At 32.7% G+C, this 19,207-nt stretch overlaps 4 protein-coding genes across 4 annotated transcripts; 1 reads left to right on the top strand and 3 right to left on the bottom strand.

Annotated features, from left to right (window-relative positions):
* The first annotated feature begins 6,725 nt into the window (after positions 1-6,725).
* On the top strand, positions 6,726-7,890 carry LOC105965921 (uncharacterized). The gene is made up of 2 exons (XM_012990470.2): positions 6,726-7,028; positions 7,133-7,890. The coding sequence occupies exons 1-2, from the start codon at positions 6,908-6,910 to the stop codon at positions 7,681-7,683; spliced, it is 672 nt and encodes a 223-aa protein (XP_012845924.2). The 5' UTR covers positions 6,726-6,907; the 3' UTR covers positions 7,684-7,890.
* A 544-nt stretch (positions 7,891-8,434) lies between these two features.
* On the bottom strand, positions 8,435-12,630 carry DPMS1 (Nucleotide-diphospho-sugar transferases superfamily protein). Its single transcript, XM_012990469.2, has 8 exons — positions 12,323-12,630; positions 10,294-10,393; positions 10,157-10,190; positions 10,013-10,089; positions 9,850-9,875; positions 9,606-9,770; positions 9,399-9,513; positions 8,435-8,708 (listed from the first exon to the last, which is right to left on the bottom strand). Exons 1-8 carry the CDS (start codon positions 12,451-12,453, stop codon positions 8,604-8,606), a joined length of 753 nt encoding a protein of 250 aa, XP_012845923.1. The 5' UTR covers positions 12,454-12,630; the 3' UTR covers positions 8,435-8,603.
* Positions 12,631-15,622: 2,992 nt separating this feature from the next.
* LOC148771467 (uncharacterized) lies at positions 15,623-17,603 on the bottom strand. The gene is made up of 2 exons (XM_088815994.1): positions 17,104-17,603; positions 15,623-16,994 (listed from the first exon to the last, which is right to left on the bottom strand). The coding sequence occupies exons 1-2, from the start codon at positions 17,601-17,603 to the stop codon at positions 15,623-15,625; spliced, it is 1,872 nt and encodes a 623-aa protein (XP_088672120.1).
* LOC148771466 (uncharacterized) lies at positions 17,396-18,959 on the bottom strand. Its single transcript, XM_088815360.1, has 2 exons — positions 18,767-18,959; positions 17,396-18,438 (listed from the first exon to the last, which is right to left on the bottom strand). The coding sequence occupies exons 1-2, from the start codon at positions 18,791-18,793 to the stop codon at positions 17,695-17,697; spliced, it is 771 nt and encodes a 256-aa protein (XP_088671486.1). The 5' UTR covers positions 18,794-18,959; the 3' UTR covers positions 17,396-17,694.
* Between the last annotated feature and the right edge of the window lie 248 nt (positions 18,960-19,207).

Below are 19,207 nucleotides of genomic sequence, written 5' to 3'. Positions count from 1 at the left end.
CTCCCAAATAAAATATAGGGGTAATCACAAAAAAGCCCATGACAAGGGCACTTAATTAAAATAGGGACATCCAACTTTTTTGTATTCCAAATAAATTCACTCCATTCAAACAGTGCAAATAAGGAAAATCCTTTTATATATACCAAAATTACCCATAATTCATTGAAACCCAATTCAACTCCAATTTCATGATTTACACCCCAATTTAGCCCAATTTCATCAATTAACCAATTTTAACCCTAATTTCAATTTTGACCCCAATTTTAACCCTAATTCTTATCAATTCCACCGATTATGCTCTAACTTCCTTAATATTACACATTGACCCCGGATTTTAACAAATATATCACATTAACCCTCAAAACTTTTTTTTTTTCTGAAAATAATTTTTTTTCAGAAATATTTTTTTTTCCGGCCAGACTCCGGCGTTGACCGCCGGAGACCGCCGGTCTCAGGCGTTGAAATTTTTTTTTTTTTTTTTTTTTTTTTTTGAATTTTGTTTTCCTCAAATTTTTTTCCGGCCGGTCAACGGCCGTTGACCGCCGGGTCTCCGGCGTTGACTTTTTTTTTTTTTTTTTTTTCTTAAAAAAAATATTGTAATTAATTTTACTGTCTTAGCCTACTAAATTACTGTCTCCGGCAGCTATTTAACTGTCGGAGACAGTAATTTAACTGTTAATTGACTGTTTTTTTTTTTTTCTTCAAAAATATTTTAATTAATATTACTGTATTCGTTGCTAAATTACTGTCTCCAGCAGTTATTTAACTGTCGGAGACAGTAATTTAACTGTTAATTGACTTTTTTATTCTTAAAAAAAATATTTTTAATTAATATTACTGTATTCGTTGCTAAATACTGTCTCCAGCAGTTATTTAACTGTCGGAGACAGTAATTTAACTGTTAATTGACTTTTTTTTTTTTTTAATTTTTTTCCTTAAAAAAATTTATTTTAATTAATATTACTGTCTTGGATGTTAAATTACTGTCTCCAACAGTAATTTAACTGTCTTAGACAATAATATTAATAATATTACTGTTCGGAAAAATAATATTCATAATATTACTGTTCGGAAAAATAATATTCATAATATTACTGTCCCAAACAGTAATATTACTGTCCCAAACAGTAATATTACTGTCTGAGACAGTAATTTAGTAGTCAAAACAGTAATATTAACTAAAATATTTTTTTTCTAAGAAAAAACAATTCAAAAAAAAAAAAAAAAAAAAAAAAAAAAAGTCAACGCCGGAGACCGGCGGTCAACGGTGGTTGACCGGCCGGAAAAAAAATTCAGGAAAAAAAAAATTCAAAAAAAAAAAAAGTCAACGCCGGAGACCGGCGGTCAACGCCGGAATCTGGCCGGAAAAAAAACATTTCATGAAAAAAATTATTTTCTGAAAAAAAAAAGTTTTGGGGGTTAATGTGATATATTTGTTTAAATCCGGGGTCAATGTGTAATATTAAAGAAGTTAGATCATATTGGGTGGAATTGATAAGAATTATATTATTATGGGTATTTTAGACTAAAGACATGGGAATGGGCTTAATTGAGAGACTGTTTTTTTTGTGGACCAAAATGCATTTAAGTCCCATGTGATGGGCCTTTTTGCCATTTGCCCTAAAATATATTCCCTATTTTACCTTTTTTTTTTCTCTCTTTTACCCATATTCCGTATAAATTCATAAATTGTCCACCACCAAACTAATTAGAATATTTACAATTTTTTTTTTTTACTATTTTCCACAAGAATCTTTACTACATAATCCCACTCTCTCCATCTTAAGTGAATGATAGAAAAATACCAGAAGGTTAAAAAGAGCTGGGATTCACATTCTTGAAGAAATAAATTAAGAGCACAATTGTGTTAAAAAAACCATGATATTATTTATGCTATTGTTTTCTGTGGATTAAAATTTGAAACATGAGTTACTTTTCATTCAGCACAATCTGCCCAGAAACTGATTCAAATAGGATGATCATTAGAATTTTGTTTTACCCTTCAAGGTTTCATTGCAATAAAATCAAAAAAATAAAACTTAGATCATAGGATGGTTAAGCGAATATAAGGGAGGGTTATAAATTTAAAGGTTATTTATGATTTTTTTTATATAATTTGGTGGTGAATTAAGATAATTTGGAGGTAGAAATAGCACCACTCTAAAATTATACCATTTTACAATATATAAAGAGTTCATAATATGTAATTAGCCGGTAAATTAATCGATTTTGTGAGCGAAGTTAGTCCTAAGACCCATAAGAGATCGTCGAAACAGTTGGAGTAAGTGAATATGTGTCAATGAACCTAACTTCGAATTTCATTGCCAACGATCGTTAGGTGAATCTAGTCACACATGCATGTTTAGGCTAGTGTGATTTACGTCTCTCGTATAGTTTGCAAGCTATTATATATACGTGCATCTATATATATAATTTAGTTGTGGATTCCTTCATTAAAAAAATAAAATTAGTCCTAAGAAATCAAATTAACACGACCGTGTATATATATATATATATATCCAACGTACAACCAAAATTACTTAAATGGAGAAGAAAAAAGTCAGCAAAAAAAATCAAGAACTTGAATTCTTTTCAAAATGGGAAAAAAATCTCCAAAATAATGAAGAGAGAGACGGGTCAAAGCAAGATGAGTCTCACATAGTGGTAGCGAACACAATTAAACATTTATAAATTAATACAATTGGGACTAATAAAATTTTATTAATTTAACTAAATATTTAATTGTTGAACTAATATTAATACATTTTTACTGAGTTGGAACCGATTTTTTATTTATTATTTAAGCGAGAATATTAACTTATCGAGTATTAATTTATAGATATTATAGTGTATATTAACAATGTGGATTTTTATTTTTTTTTCTTGAGTAAAACAATTGATCATCTTCCCAAGAAATTTACAGGAGTTGGTGAATTTTAATGTTTCTAAATTTATTGACTATTTCTGATTCTTGAATTTGAAGAAATTTGTAACACTTGTCACAAATGAGTGCAGGTATTATTGTATACTCATAAGTTAGCCAATAAATGGACATATGGCTATATTTCAATTGCCAATTCTAAATAATTTATGATCAATTTGTGATAGTTAAAGCTATCACTATACTTGTGATAGCTATTCAATATTGCGTATTTATGTTAATTAATTCTTTTGAGTGCGTTTAAGGTCGTTTGGCTAAATTTATTTTAAACAGCTGATAAGATCTTATGTTTATAAATTGTTTTAAGTAGGGGTGGGACTGAGTTAATCTTTATCCAGCAACCGATCCATTACTGACCATATTTTTAAGTGGAAAATAAACTTTTAACCGACCCATGGAATCGGATCGAAATTTTATACCAACTCATCTATAATGGGTCGGTTGATGGTTTCTATTATCAAAATTCGATTGACCGATAATTATCAGTCAACCAACTATATTAATAAAAATTTAAAAAAATATAAAATAAAGAGTGTGTTTTTTTAAGTGGGTATATAATTATCAAAAGAGTTGGGATTTTAAATTAAACAAAGAACACAACAAGGGAAAAAAATTAGACATAAGTCTTCCACGAAAATTTGGGAATGCGCATGTTTGGAATTAGTTTGAATTTCAGAATTATATTTTTTTGTCGAATTGCTATTAACTATTTTGAATTGATAAATGATCATGGCTAGTGGCACTAGACGAAATGTGCATACTTTTACTCTAAGATTTTTATTTTCTTAAGTAAACTAGGTGGCGAATACTCCCATCAATCGACCTATTTCGAAACCAAATATTTGGTTGCCAACCATCAACCGACTCAAAAAGATTGGGTCGGTAATGATTTTTAAATTTGAGCAAAATTGGTTTGTCGGATGGGTCGTCGGGTTTTAGGCCAGTGATCGACCGATCCAGCTCAGTCTCAGTCCTAGTTTTAAGAGTTGATAAGTTGTTAGACTTTTTTTTTAGATTAATTTCTAAAGTATTTGGATAATGAGTTTATAAGTTATTTTTACTGATCATAAAATCTTAATAAAAGTTTTTCGACAACTTAATTTTTGAATTTTTAAAAACTTTTAAAAAAAAATTACCAAAAACTTTAAAAGAACTTAAAAACGTGATCGTGGAATTTTTATGAGTTGGCCTTAGAAATTGGTTATTATATATTATTTATCGATTTTAATATTTGAATACAAGATTCAAATTGATTTAGCAACACGTCATGTGTATATATATATATTCACGAGAACATCATAAACAGACAAATTGAGCACCTAACCCACTAAATTGATTGTTTTGTCCTTCATGATTTAAATTAATATGACCCATAATTGGACCTAATAACAACATATTATGTCAAAGCCAATTTTTTTATGCTACATTCGATAAATTTTTAACCGAGTAAGATTCGACTACCCGCGTGTACATAATTGTATATAGATAGATATATGTCTCGTTCGGTTATTTATATTGAATTATTTTTAATTAAGTGGATTGCATTATATATTATTGGATTTCAGGTTGACTAACTAATTATTACTAAGATGTTCGACTCCTTAAATCAGATCTTGTATTAAATGCCCGCATGGGTGTAGCTCAACTGGTTCCGGAGGTGGTAAGTTGGTGCAAGGTCCTAGGATCGAATCCTGGCAGCCGCAGTGTGGGAATTTCAACTCCAATGAGATTGGTTCCTTGTGGGCACCAGGTCCGGGTCCGCTACCTTAACGGGCCGTTGAGTTACCATGATTTACATTCCTCCATCAATCCTTGTCGGGCCAAGGGATGGGGGCCCTGGGGGCGAGGGATTTCGCCTTTTGGTGCAAGATCTTGTATTAAATTTATTAAATTATGATATTTTATGTGATTCGTCTATAAAATATTTTTACTAACCAAAATTAATATATAGCTAACATTTAATTGAACACTTTAACTTTTACATTGAATTTATATATGCTTATTGTCATTACATATTTGTATCAACAAATTAAATAATTTACAAGTTCTAATCCGTATTATCATTTCACAAACTATACATGGGGTGGATAAATTTGTTTAGTATAGACTTAACATTTAAAAAAAAAATATCAAAACACCACTAAAATTTAAAAATTGACACAAGATTTAAGATTTTTTTTCAAGCGCAGGCAATTCCGATTCTTCAATTAAAACATGTTTTGAATTCTTTTTCTTCTCGAAATGTGTTTCCATTTTTTCATTATTTCTATAAACACCCCTAAAACTTTTAAGTATACATAGAAATGACCCCAAAGTATTTCCAGTAAGTGTAATATACGTATTCAAGACATGGAAAAGTGTATGTTATAAAGTTTCCGTGCATCATACACTAAGCATATCAAATAACATGCTTTATAAATTATTAAAAAAAAGTCATATAAAACTAGAACAATTATCTTTCCATTATGGGTAGTGTGTAACAACAAATTTAATGAAAATATAAGCAACAATTAGGAATTCGATTTGGTTTTTATGTTAATAACAAAACTATTAAGTACTATAATTTTCTCAAAAGATGACGAATTATTATCCCAAAAATGAATGAAAAGGGTGTATATTCCAAAATCTAAAACAATTAGAATGTAATTACCAATGATTGTGGACGATGGACACAAAATATCATAATAAAACCGAGATAAAAATGCGATACAAGAATCAAACGCACTTTATGACCAGTGTGCTTAATTAATCATCAATAGGACTATTATTAAGAGCTATAATACAAAAATATCAAACATGTTTGTATGTGATTAAAGAATAATTAACATTTTTCAGAAGACAAAATAATAATTAATATTATCATAAACATGAATGTTGGTTGCATATGCAAATATATGAAAATTTAGGGTGTAATTACGAAAATAATTAAAGATTAGGGGAGACGAATGCAAATGACCGATAATAATATTAAAACCTGTATTAAAATGGAATATCGCCATCACCGCCCATTTTCATCTGGCTTAATTCCATTTTACACCCTTACAATATAATATTTTCACACTTTGCACCATCAAAAATAATTAATAGCACTTTACACCCTCAAAACACAATAAATCATGCATAATGCACCACGAATGGATTTTTAAAGCTAATGAAGATAATTTAATATTTTTTGGAGCCTTTTTTTAGGATGCCAAATGTCAAACATTTTTTTATATTCATCAATCATTTTAAAACAACAAAGTGCAAAAATATATCTCATCAGTATATTTAAAAAAATTGTAAACAAAAACATTTTACAAAAAATAAATATCTATAAAAATCCTTCAGCTAGTTTGTTATCGAGTTATTTGAAAATTATATTTTCTTCGAATTTTTCTACCAAATAGTTTCACTAATAACAGTAAAAGATCCATCAATCGAATGATTTAGTGAGAAATGTTTTGTTTTTTAAAGAATTCATAGTTTTTTTTCGGTAATTCGTTGATTTTTTTTTCTTTTTGCATTTTGTACGCTCGAATTTATGTTGGAGGTAGAAGAGAAAATAACAATTTAATTTATTATTTTACACTCTAAGAATAAATAACCTATAAAACATAAAATTACCCTCACTAAGTTTTAAATATTCAATTCATGGTGCATTTTAATTAATTTTTGGAGGGTGTAAAGTGCCAAAATGCTATATTTTAAGGGTGCAATGTGGAATTAAGCCTTTCCATTTCAAACAATCATTTTAAGCCGTCCGATCAAGATTATATGACCGTTGGACTACGCTCCCCCCCTCATTGAAATATTTGAAAAGTATTCAAATCCTAATACAAACACAACTGTTACAATTACTTTAAAAAATTCCTAACCCTAAAACCCCCTTTACCGATTCAAAATCACGAACTCGGAGAATTTTCTTCTACGATCTGATTTTGCGATAAGAAAATCGTTTTGCATTTTCATACACAAGAAAAAAAAATGTCGAGGATGATGCTCAGATCCAACGGGAAACCCCCACTCGCCAGATCTCCGATTCGCCTCCGCCCCCGTGGCAAGCCCGCTCCGCCCACCGCCGCCGCCTCCGTCCAAACCCCACCGGGTATTTATTTCAACGCATTGTATTTTTATTTGTGTGTGTTTTAATTTTTTTGTGATTTTCTTGAATTTGATGTTGGGGGCTAAAAAAAAAAAAAAAAAAAACAGGGTCTTTGACAAAATCCCAATTGCCGAACCGGAAATGGGATATGGAGGAATCGGGGCTCCGACCCGAATACAACACAATCTCTTACGAACTAAGGGCTTTGGCGAAAATGGTGAACCAAGAACTCGGGACTGGAAATGAGGACGCCGCTTTCAACGGTGGTGGTGCTTTTAATGGTTCTCAAAGAAGCCCTTTATTCGAGAGGGGAAGATTCTACGACGAGTACTCGGCCCGAAGAAACGAGAGGCTGAAGAGAAAGAAAGGCGAAACGGAGAATAAGCCCGTTTACGGTCTTGGCGTTAGAGTCGAGTCAGCCAAGAAACGGGAGGTCGCTGGAAAGTTGGAGGGGCGGAGGAAGTCGGTGGCGGCGGCTGCCGCCGCCACTCCGGTGGCGGAGAGGAGGGAGGCTAGGACGCCGAGGTATTCGTTGAGGAGTAGTAGTAAGGAGAATCGGAAGCCGCCGCTACCAATGGGGTCTATGACGAGCGTTGAGAGATCGGTTGGGGTTAGTGAGAGGAAAGTCGGAGTTAGAAGGACTGGAAAGATGATTTAAATAAAATGTGTGTGTTTGTGTGTGTTCTTGCTTATTACAATTTTTTTTTTTTAATTTACAGAAAACAAATGATTTGGTGAATGATGGTTGAATTTTTGGTTCTTGGTGATGATAAATTGTGGGCTATGCAGCTAAAATAGCCTTCATTTTGTAGTTTGTATTACCTCAATTTCTACTCAATGAGGATTATGATTTCTGGTTTGCAAATATTGTGTCTTTTTTTTTTTTAAATGTATTTTGATTGAATTGTCAAACACTAGAAATAAAATTTTCAGGAACTTCAAATTTTGAAGACTGTCTATGAACCCCAAGTCTTTGTTTCGATTATATGGGGTTGAAATTGGAATAAAATTTCTGATTTTCGCGACTTCAATTTCGAGATTTTTTTGAATTCTAATATATGTATGGTTGACTGTTTCTTGCTCAAGTATTTTGAGTGAACTGTTAAATATCGAGCGCTCTTGCGCCGAAGATGAACGGGGCTAAGCGATCTGCCGAAGCTGTGGGATGCCCCCACGCGAGTGGTGGTGGACGGCCGGTTCAAGATTTTGTAGCTCAGAGGCTTTGTTGTATGTATATAAAAATGTATGATTTTCTAGTACAAATTCCAATCAGAAAAGAATTCAAGTTCCACAATGTATGATCTTTAAACATATTACATATGTGATGTAAAAACTTTGCCATGTAATCAGACGACAATTTGCAAGAACACTTTCGAACAACATAAATTATCTAAAAACTGTAGCAGAAGAAGATAAAACACACACAAAAGCTGGATTCATATTGGAGAGTATAAATTATCTGTTCATTTAAACTTGTATAGTCACAAAAAAGCTCTGCAAAATTCGTACTCCTATAATCGAGAAAGCTCTGTAAAATGCAAAGAGTTGATTATCACAATCGATCAATTCTGTTCCGTTTTAAGTTGTAACAAGAAGGTACAAAAGTCCCTTGAGATACTCCACAATTTCCGATCCTCCAAGTTTTGAGCTTCCGTATACTCTATCGACAAAAGTAATTGGAACCTATTCAAAGGTGAAAAGACCATATCAGAGACAAGTTTTCACACAGAAAAAAAAAGGAAAAAAAAACTTGACAGTTAAAAGTTTAGGTGTTAAAACAACAGCATTAGTCCTTATCACAATAATATACTCTTAAGTGAAACCATAAAGCGAAACCGTTAATCATGGAGCAGTTTAAACCAAGTCAAAGAATATGAGGCGCTTAGAACGACTATCTTTTAAAAACGAGAAAAATCGAAGGCATTTTTATTGTCGTTGCAGAAAAGCGTCTGAAAATTCACACATCAAGTTAAATACGAGGTCCTAATTCTTCGAGATTCATTACTCTGAGTGGTCTGTTGCAATTGTTTATGTCTGCATAGGTATAAATGATAAAATTAAGGTATAGTTCAGATATATTTCATCTTAAGTTCAATACAGTGTAGAGATTGATTTGTTATGGAAATGTTAGAAAAAGTTGATCTATTCATAGTTCTTGTTATACGAATATCATGTCCGAATCTGAAGCTAAGCACCTATATTTAATTCTATGAGGGTTTGATGAATCAATAATATTGTTTAGGTTCTAGCACTATATACAGACATCCCTAGTCAAGTTTAAATCACCAATCAACAGTCAATTAAAGGAACATGAGAAAACACTATTAAAAAAAAAAAAAAAAAAAAAAGAGAGGAAAAAGAAATTGTGATCACCTCTTCAATGTGGTAACCCTTTCTAGAGGCTCGAACAATCATCTCCATCTGGAAAACATATCCCTTACTCACACACGAGCTTATAACATCTTCAAGCACAGATTTTTTGTACAGCCTTCAAAACGAGAAAAGGCGATATCAAATTTAAGGGTGTGCGTGTATGAGAGAGAGAACAAAAAATTGCGGCTGAAGTTGTATTATAATAACCTGAATGATCCAGTTAAGTCTGATACACCTGGCCAGAGAAGTGTTTGTGCAAGAACATTCGCTCCTCTGCTCGTTAATTTACGCATCAAATTCCACCCGTGGACCCCACCACCACTAACATATCGAGTTCCAGTAACTATGCTTGCACCTGTCTCTATCTGTTTCCTGAGTTCGAGAATATTTGTCAACTAATGTGCATACCAAGATCATGAAATCCAGTACATCACTCTTACAGAATACTTACTTGATAAAGCTTGGCAGGTATTTCGGCTGTCAAATAGCATGACAAAAGAAACTCAGCTCAACGGGATTAAATAAAGATGTACTTTATATAAAAAAAACAGTGAGTCGATGTGTAAGGTAAAATATAAAACCAGTTATAGTTGCATTTGATGGAGCAAACTTACATGGTGAGATAAATCAGCATCCATTATCACAACAAAATTTCCAGTCGCATGCTTCAGACCATGTATGTAAGCCGTTCCTAAAACAAAAAATATTTAGAATACTTCACCGTGACATTTTAAAATAGAGGATGCCTAAATACATACCCAAGCCAAGCTTCTTCGCTCTGGGTCTCAACAACTGCATTACCAAAGCACTATGAGTAAACATACAGCAATAAAAGCTATAGTTGTGGAGAAACCATAAGCTACATAGACGAAAAAGTTAGTTACTGAAAACATACAATACGATCTTCCCCGTATACTTGCTGTAGCTGTTTGACAATCTCCTGAGTTCCATCTGGACTCCCATCATCCACTACTATTATTTCAAAATTTACATTCCTGATCAAAAGCACATAAGAGTTACAAAACTGACCAAGTCCAACGTGTTCAAAGAACACAAACAAACCGAGGTTTTTGAAATGATTTTGAATTAAAAAAAAAAAAAAAAAAAAAAAAAAAAAACCTGTTTTGAACTTCAAAATCATTTTGATTCCCATTATGATAAAAGCATATAGGTCCTAAGTAGCTCAAAAAACGTAACTCGTTTTACTCAATGACATGGGTGGAAAACAAATGATTATGATTTATGAAAATTGCATAATGGAAATAGAGAATGTCAACAAACATCATCTTGAGCATTAACAGCATGATAAAGCGACGAAAGTTCACTTGGTAACTATCACAATATACAGCACTACCACACAATAATAAAGTCAATTCAACGTCACAGCATGGCTACCCATCCAAACATATTACCTATTGTTCATCCTCTAGATACAAATTTTGGTACCATTACAGTATACGAACCAGATTAGCATAAGAAGTTAATACTTACAAAGTACAAACCAAAGATTTAGGATTTATTTGCAAATTGCTTCAGATCGAGACTAATCAGGCAATGACTTTTTTCATCATCAGATGTTTGTATAAACACACCACGTTTCTAGTTCAACAAAAGCCAATCACTTCAACGAGGCTGTCATGGACAACACAACAAAAGTAGGAAGCGGTATTTTTAGTTCTCACTTCTCAGAAATTTTTGAAATGTAATTACTTTACCATTTTGCATTCAAATATATACCAACTTAGTAAAATTGGAGTAGAGGGAGGCAACACGATTGCCTACCCTTACCCCAAGCTCCGTCCCAGGGTAGGAGCTCAGCGTTCTTTTGAAAAAAAAAAAACGAGCAGAATTTAATGTCAGAAAGAAAGAGAAAACGAAACTGACAAAGGATTTAACTTTCAAGTTCCAGTAAAATGTCGCACGTATACTAAAGATTTAAAGTGTTTGGTTTTATTCATTTAAGCCCCCCTACATTGATTCCCGAAAGAACTTTCAATTTCTTACAAGTCTATACAGTTGTACGAATAATAAGCACGCACTACAAGTATGCACCATATTGAATGTGGTGGCAGGAGCAAATGTGACTGCGTACACGGATTCGAAAAACTCTCTATTATGTTTGATACAGCTGGCTAAGAACCCATATGCCTAAGATTATGGTGCCTTTGAACAAATTAACCCAACAAAACCCTATCTACCGAATGGGTATGATAGCCCATATTGCACTATCTAAAAAATCAATCAAAAGCTAATTAGCGCAACAAAAAACGAATAACCTATATTATTCCCAAAATTTGCTTTCAATTTGCTTCTCATGGTTGAAAATTCGAGGGATCGTCAAAAGCCGAAGACGATTGTGCTTTTTTCACGTTTTCATTCTCAAAATCCTGAACAAATTAATCCAACAAATTATGGTGCCTTTGAACAAATTAATCCAACAAATATTCAGCTTTCAATTTGCTTCTCATGATTGAAAGGTCGAGGTATCCTTTAAAATCCGAAGACGATTGTGCTTTTTTCGCATTTTCATTCTCGAAATCCTGAAGTGGCTCAATAAAGGAATTATCCACAGTTAGTGCCTCAAAATATCAAAATCAGGGAGTACCCAATATCTCAAGTCAGTCATAGATAAGTACAATTCCAGAATTTTTTTTACCTTTTTTGTGCTAATCTTTTACAAAAATAAAATAAAATCAAGGTCACTAACAACCGACGCGATTACAAATTAACCACGAAAAAATAAAAAAATAATAATAATAATAATCTAAGATCCTATCATAATATTTTACCACCTTCTGCAATCCGATGAAATTTGAGAAATATTTCGAATAAAAACACAGCAAAGGATGATAAACACAAAGACGTATACATATATGCATAGAGAGAGAAAGAGAGGAGAGAGAGAGAGAGAGGAAAAAACTGACTGGAGATGCTTGAAAATGAGGTAAACGATGAGAGCGATGTTGAGGCGTTCATTGTAGGTGGGCACAATTATGCTGTATTTGTTGTTGTCGTCGTCCTCTTTCGCTTCCATTGAATTGCTGATCGACGCCATTAAAGCCCTAGAAATGCTCCTTCAATTGCTGCTCCTGAATTATTTAATTAATAATTAATCAGCTGAATAGAATTGTATAGTGAAGAAATGGGTGAATTGCGTTTTGCACCCCAACAATGACAGCGATTAGCAATTTGCACCATGAAATTTTAGAATTGGCAAACTCCACCCTCCAATTACACATCTCACGGCAAATCAACCATACATCTAATTCCTCATGAGATCTAAATAATAATAATAATAATAATAATAATAATAATAATAATAATAATAATAATAATAATAATAATAATAATAATAATAATAATAATAATAATAATAATAATAATAATAATAATAATAATAATAATAATAATAATAATAATATTAATATTAATAATAATAATAATAATAATAATAATAATAATAATAATAATAATAATAATAATAATAATTATAATAATAATAATAATAATAATATAATAATAATAATAATAATAATAATAATAATAATAATAATAATAATAATAATAATAATAATAATAAAAATATTAATATTAATAATAAATAAATAAATAAATAATCAATATATCACGGTATTTTAATTTTTAAGTTTTAAAGTGAGTTTCAATTCAAAGCTATTTTTTTATTTCTTATTTTGTAATTTTCAACTATTATTTTGCTTATAAGGTAGATAAACAAATACAAAAGAGTAGTTGTTACTCGAGTTGAAATTGAAATTGAAATTATATATAAAACACATAATATATGTTATTCTTTTAGTGTTATGAGATAATTAAAAAAAGTCCCACGGAAAAATTTAAATTATTTTGTGTCATGTATTTACTTACTTTATCGTAAAAAAAAAATTCAATAGTTTATGCTATTTTATGGTGGTGTTTGCAAACGCTTTTTGAAAGTGATTATGAGCTTTTTTTTTTGCTCACAATCTGTTTTCAGGTGTTTGCAAAAATCAACTTTTGCTTTTGCTTCTCTTTAAATAATCTGCTTTAAGCTATTTTTTTAAAAGCACCCCTAACCCTGTTTTTTCTATTTAAGTTCATTTTCCGGAATATTTGCAAACACCCCCAACTTTTAGAAATAAGCACTTAAAATTGACTTAGGTGGTGTTTGCAAATGATTATTTAAAAGCAAAAGTTAGTGATTGTGATTTAAGTTAGCTTTAAGTGCTTATTTCTAAAAGTTGGGGGTGTTTGCAAATATTTCGGAAAATGAACTAAAATTGAAAAAGCAGGGTTAGGGGTGCTTTTAAAAAAATAGCTTAAAGCAGATTATTTTAAGAGAAGCAAAAGCAAAAGTTGATTTTGCAAACACCCAAAAACAGATTATGAGCAAAAAAAACCGCATAATCACTTTCAAAAAGCATTTGCAAACACCACCTTAATGCATAATCACTAACTTCTGCTTTTAAATAATTATTTGCAAACACCACCTAAATGTCTTAACTAAATTTTTCAAAATAAATTAAAACTTAAAAAAAATAACAATAAGTTGAAATAATTTTTGAATTATATTTTTTTTCAAATGGGAATGGATATTTTAGATTTTCAAATTCTTTAAATCAAGATTGAAGATCGTTTTTCACTTCTAAATCAAGATTTTCAAATTCTTTAAATCAAAATTGATATGGGGTGCATTTTGGCATGAGATACATATATTGATGGTGAACTTTGCCAATTTTGAAATTTTAGGCCAAAGAAGAACACGAGAAAACTATTGCCCAAAATTGCCCGATTAAATTCATTATTTATCGGCTGTAGAAATCTATTCGTAGATTGTTGCAATGGTTTGGAGGAACTACATATACATTTACAATCCAAAAGACATGCCTCCTCCGGTCAAACCAAATCTCTTTGGAGCAAAAAAATTGCACATGTTCTGCAATATTCAAAACGTAAAGATCATTAACTATTTGGACTTAGGCCAGTTAATTATTTATTTGGTTCGGACCAAACAATTGTTTAGTTTGGGCCGACTCCATTTATATATATACATCGAAAATTAATGTTATTTTAAAAACCCAATCCCTAACTGGACTTGTCAGTAAGACAACGGTGACAATGCGCACATATTTGAACCTTGAGTATCTAAGTCATCCCGCTAAATCTGCTTTTGAGACAATTTACTTCACGGTTTTAAGCAAATAAAAAAAATAAAACTAATCTCCACACAATCTAATTAATAACACTCAATATTAATTATTGAAAATCATGAAAGTTCCGACAAATACTGGAGGTGCATTTAGCTTCATTACATTTGATAATATATGCAAATTTGCTACATTACAAATGTAAAGAATATTCTTTGCTTCCTCATGCAATCAATCAAATAATGAAGCAAGCAAAAAAGCGCCAAAAGATATGTGCGCTTTTAATTGGTAATGTGGGGTACGGTGGGCCCCAGCAAGATATTTAATAATGCTAGTCCAAAGCAAATTTTTGCAATCATTTAGGATATTACGTTTAAGCCCTTATAAGTGATTTTATTGATTTGATAATCTGAAATGCTATTCATAGTGCGGTTTTTACCGGCTTGCAGTGCGATTTATTTCATTTGTAACTTTCCTTAAAAAAAACCAAATTCGCCCGGTATTTCGTGTATTATTACACGAAATCCACTCAATCATTTCGTGTCGTTTCACACGAAATATAAGTGTTTATTGTTATAGAACACGAAGGACGAAACCGTTAGATTGAAAAAATTCGTGTATTTCGTGTACGTTTACACGAAATGTGACATTATATTTCGTGGAGTTTTCTACGAAATGGAAGACCATATTTCGTAGATTGTTCCACGAAATATGAAGTAACATTTCGTGCAATTCAGTACGAAATCACTAATTGATTTATTTTTTAATTAACCAATTTATTTCAGACACTCAAATTGACCTAAATGTTCAAATACAAATACAAATTGAACTATACTTCAAATACAAATTGAACTAGAATTCAAATACAACTACAAATTGATCTAAATTTCAAATACAAAATTGACCTAAAAATTCAAATACAAATACAAACTGAACTAGAATTCAAATACAACTACAAATTGAACTAGAATTCAAATACAACTACAAATTGAACTAGAATTCAAATACATCTACAAATTGATCTAAATTTCAAATACGAATAAAAATTCAACTAGATTTCAGATACAACTACAAATTGAACTACCGACCAGACTTTAATTGTTCGTACAAGAGTAGTCGGGGTTTGTACGTTTTGAGTAAGTGCCTCAAGTTTTTAGCTCTATGGTGTACCCATGCCGGATGGATTGGTGGTAGTGGACTATTTGCAACCAAATTAACAAACATGAAATGATTGTTGTGCAATGTCACAACAATCATACATGATAAGTGACCGCTGCCAAACATAGGAAGGTAAGTCATACTCCCTACTTGAGTCAAAAGTACCACTAATGCACTGTATCTGGTAGCAATGGCCAATCCCATTTCATTCATGTCCATCCAATAAGCTTGTGGACAAGGCCCTGAGGTCCAGTCACACTTGCGTATGACCTCAACGTATCCGGTACTGCCAAACATCGTCGTGTAGACACTAGCATGCTCGTATAACTCAATAAGCAACTCCCCTCTCACTTGCGACCATCTTTCTTGATCCCCGTACACGGCTTGAGCAACGCACCGGTACCCACAATTGCCATCCGCCATCACGTTAACATAATCTTGAATAAGACGGACCATAAATCTGGGCACGAAAGAATAAAAGTCTATTCCTTCATGTGCAGGTATTGTAGGGGCAGCAGATTCTTGTGTGGGAATACGAGAACCACGACCTTTCATCTTCGATTGAGGCGTTCCATCAGTGCTTCTCTCAACCTTTGTTTTAGGAATCTTTGCACCAGATGAGGTTTGGCGACCCTTAGAACCACAAGACGACTTAATTGTCTCCTCATCAATATGATACTGCCATCCAGAAGGGTCTCTCTTTGTCGAGTTATTCTTTGGTCGTCTTTTGGTCTTAACAAATGATGGCTCGGACAGATGCGACGTAGATGGATAAACGATGCCACGCAATGAGGCCACGACATTTATCTTACTCGTGTAATTCATCTTCTTCAAATTGCAATTCAGGTCATCAATCTGTCTATCCACAATCTCTTCGCGATTTACTTGATACTCACGTAGCTCCGAAGGCTCAACTGCCATGGTACTCCAGAATGGATGCAAGTCTGAAATGACGAACGTGTCATTATCTTCCATTTTCTGCACAATTTTGCACGCGCATGGGAGCCCATGAGTATTCCAAAGATAGTGTGTGCAAATACTCGGATCTTGCATCGCCGGGGACTCCATCTCTTCATCCAATTTCTCTAATGCCAGATGCGTAACATAACAAATCAAACCCTGAAAACACGGCCATGCTGCAGTATGCTTCCTTATCTTGGATGATAATGAAAAATCGCACTTCAGCTCACTAATTTGGATATAAACTTGGTCCCGAAGCTTGCCTTGCATGTTATCCAGACCTCCGGTCGAAGCATTTAACCAACCCTTCGCTGAAGAATGAGCACTCTCCACCCTATCCAATTACAACAACAATCAAAGCATACAACGACAATCAGATTACAAAATAAATATTATTTTTATATAATATCTTTTATCATTTAAATAACTAAAACATGTAATACCTGTTGGTGCTCGTGTTGCCAAAATGATACACATTGCGAGTATAGGCTCGAACAAACTTCTCCTTGTATATCAACCACATATCATTCAAATACTGTATCAGCCTAGGATACCCTGCATACCGTCCAACAATTTCATTGTAATTGTAATGATACTCTTCTTCGGTTTCTGATTTCACCAGCTTAGCCCACAGCACACGTCGGAATATTAGACCTTGGTCCTTGTTGCCTCCCATAAATTTCGTCGCATTTGCCTCAACATTTCTGTTTATATAGAATATACACAACATATGATACGAAAATGGGAAGACATTTGGCAGTGCTTTCAAAAGACCCAACTCTCTGTCTGTCAAGATCGCATCAGGTTCGACACCATCTAGCAACTCTTTCAAACAATTCAAAGTCCACTCGTAGGTGTCTGCATCTTCATGCGACATAAATGCAACAGCAATTGTATAATTCCTCCCAACTGGAGTTATCCCAATTATTTCCAAAAGAGGCATTCCATACCTACAACAATGTTGTTTTTACATATTTAAACAATACAAGACATTAAAACACAATAATCATAATTTAAACAATCGTAATTTTTACTTACTTATTGGTTTTGTATGTGCAGTCCATCAATATAACGTACGGGAACAACCGTAATAACTTAATAGATTCGGGACATGCAAACATAATATCTGTAATCGTGTTGCTCGTTTCACTATCGACGCGATGCCAATATCGATACTCGCCTTTTTGAAAGTTATGCATCATAAACTGAATAACAGTCATGCCCTCCATTTCCTCAGATTTAATCTTGGCCAACTCATTATAAACATGCTTCATAGAGGTTTGTATCGTCGGATCATCTTTTCTCAGTCTATCCATGATCAGCATTGGCTTCACGTGAGAATTTCGCAATTCTTTAATTCTTGCTCTCTGTTGTGGAGTTATACGACTAGTCGTACCTTGTCCGTGAGGAAACAAAGTCGGACGATGACTATGCCTGCCATCGCTGACAGTCAACCGCCATAATTCATCAAACCTTGACCTTTTGCCAATCAATTTGAACGGACAACCACATTTTTTTGTTCCTGAGTTTCTAGGATCTTCCACATCGATATTCGTTTGTCGGCCATGTCCGTATTTGTCACACGTCATGTACTGTGCATTCTCCCTTCTAGACTGACAAATCAAACGGTGACAATGACTAACTGCAGTTTCTTTCGCCCAGTTGATTAATTCTTCCCTACTGCCGAACACAATATCAACTTGGAAGAAGTGAGAGAAATCTTCATATTCATTTTGATCCAAAACCGAGGGATCAAAATACAAATTGTCGTCATATGGCTGCGTAAATACAAAAAAAAGGTTAGATACTTGCACAAAAAAAATTAATAACAATACTAGGTATTTCGTGTAAAATTACACGAAGTATATGTATACATTTCGTGTAGTACTGCACGAAATGAATAACAAAACAGTTTTACTGCTATTTCGTGTGACTTTACACGAAATAATAGGTACAATTTCGTAGTATTGTACACGAAATGACTGGAAAACACGAATAAAGTGTTCATTTTGTGCAAAACAACACGAAATGACTTGAATAATTTCGTGATATTGTACACGAAACGACTGAAAATCGAAAAAAATCACACTAAAACGTATTTTTTACCTCATTTACGGGATCGATGTTGGCCATCTTGATAATCGTTGGGTTTTAACTGATTTCTACGAAAACAAATCACTATCTACGAAAGTCGAAATATTTGGAGGTTGAGAGGATTTTGTAAAAGGTTAAAGTGTTTTTTGACAAATGAATTATTTCGCACTGTAGCTGGAAAAAACCGCACTGATAATAGCAAGCCCCTTTGATAATAATAGGGGTCTTTATCTATGCTATACCATGTGTAATGGTTTTCGGGTTTCGGTTTTGAGTTTTGGATTTTCGGTTTTGGTTTTTGGTTTTTGTTTCGGTTTCAAGGGATGAAAGTTGGATCGAACAAATCGGTACTAGTGTCTTCAGAAAATATCTAATAGAATTTCTAAAGTACAAAACTACTTCTAATTTCAATCTAGTAATCATTTATGATTCCAGAAGTACGAGAAATTTCAG

This window comes from Erythranthe guttata, chromosome 3 (assembly GCF_056151865.1).
Source record: "Erythranthe guttata isolate IM_541 chromosome 3, IM_541, whole genome shotgun sequence".
In the NCBI taxonomy this organism is placed as follows: domain Eukaryota; kingdom Viridiplantae; phylum Streptophyta; class Magnoliopsida; order Lamiales; family Phrymaceae; genus Erythranthe; species Erythranthe guttata.
The sequence above is the reverse complement of the archived record's forward strand: the minus strand, read 5'-3'. Positions and strand labels throughout refer to the sequence as shown.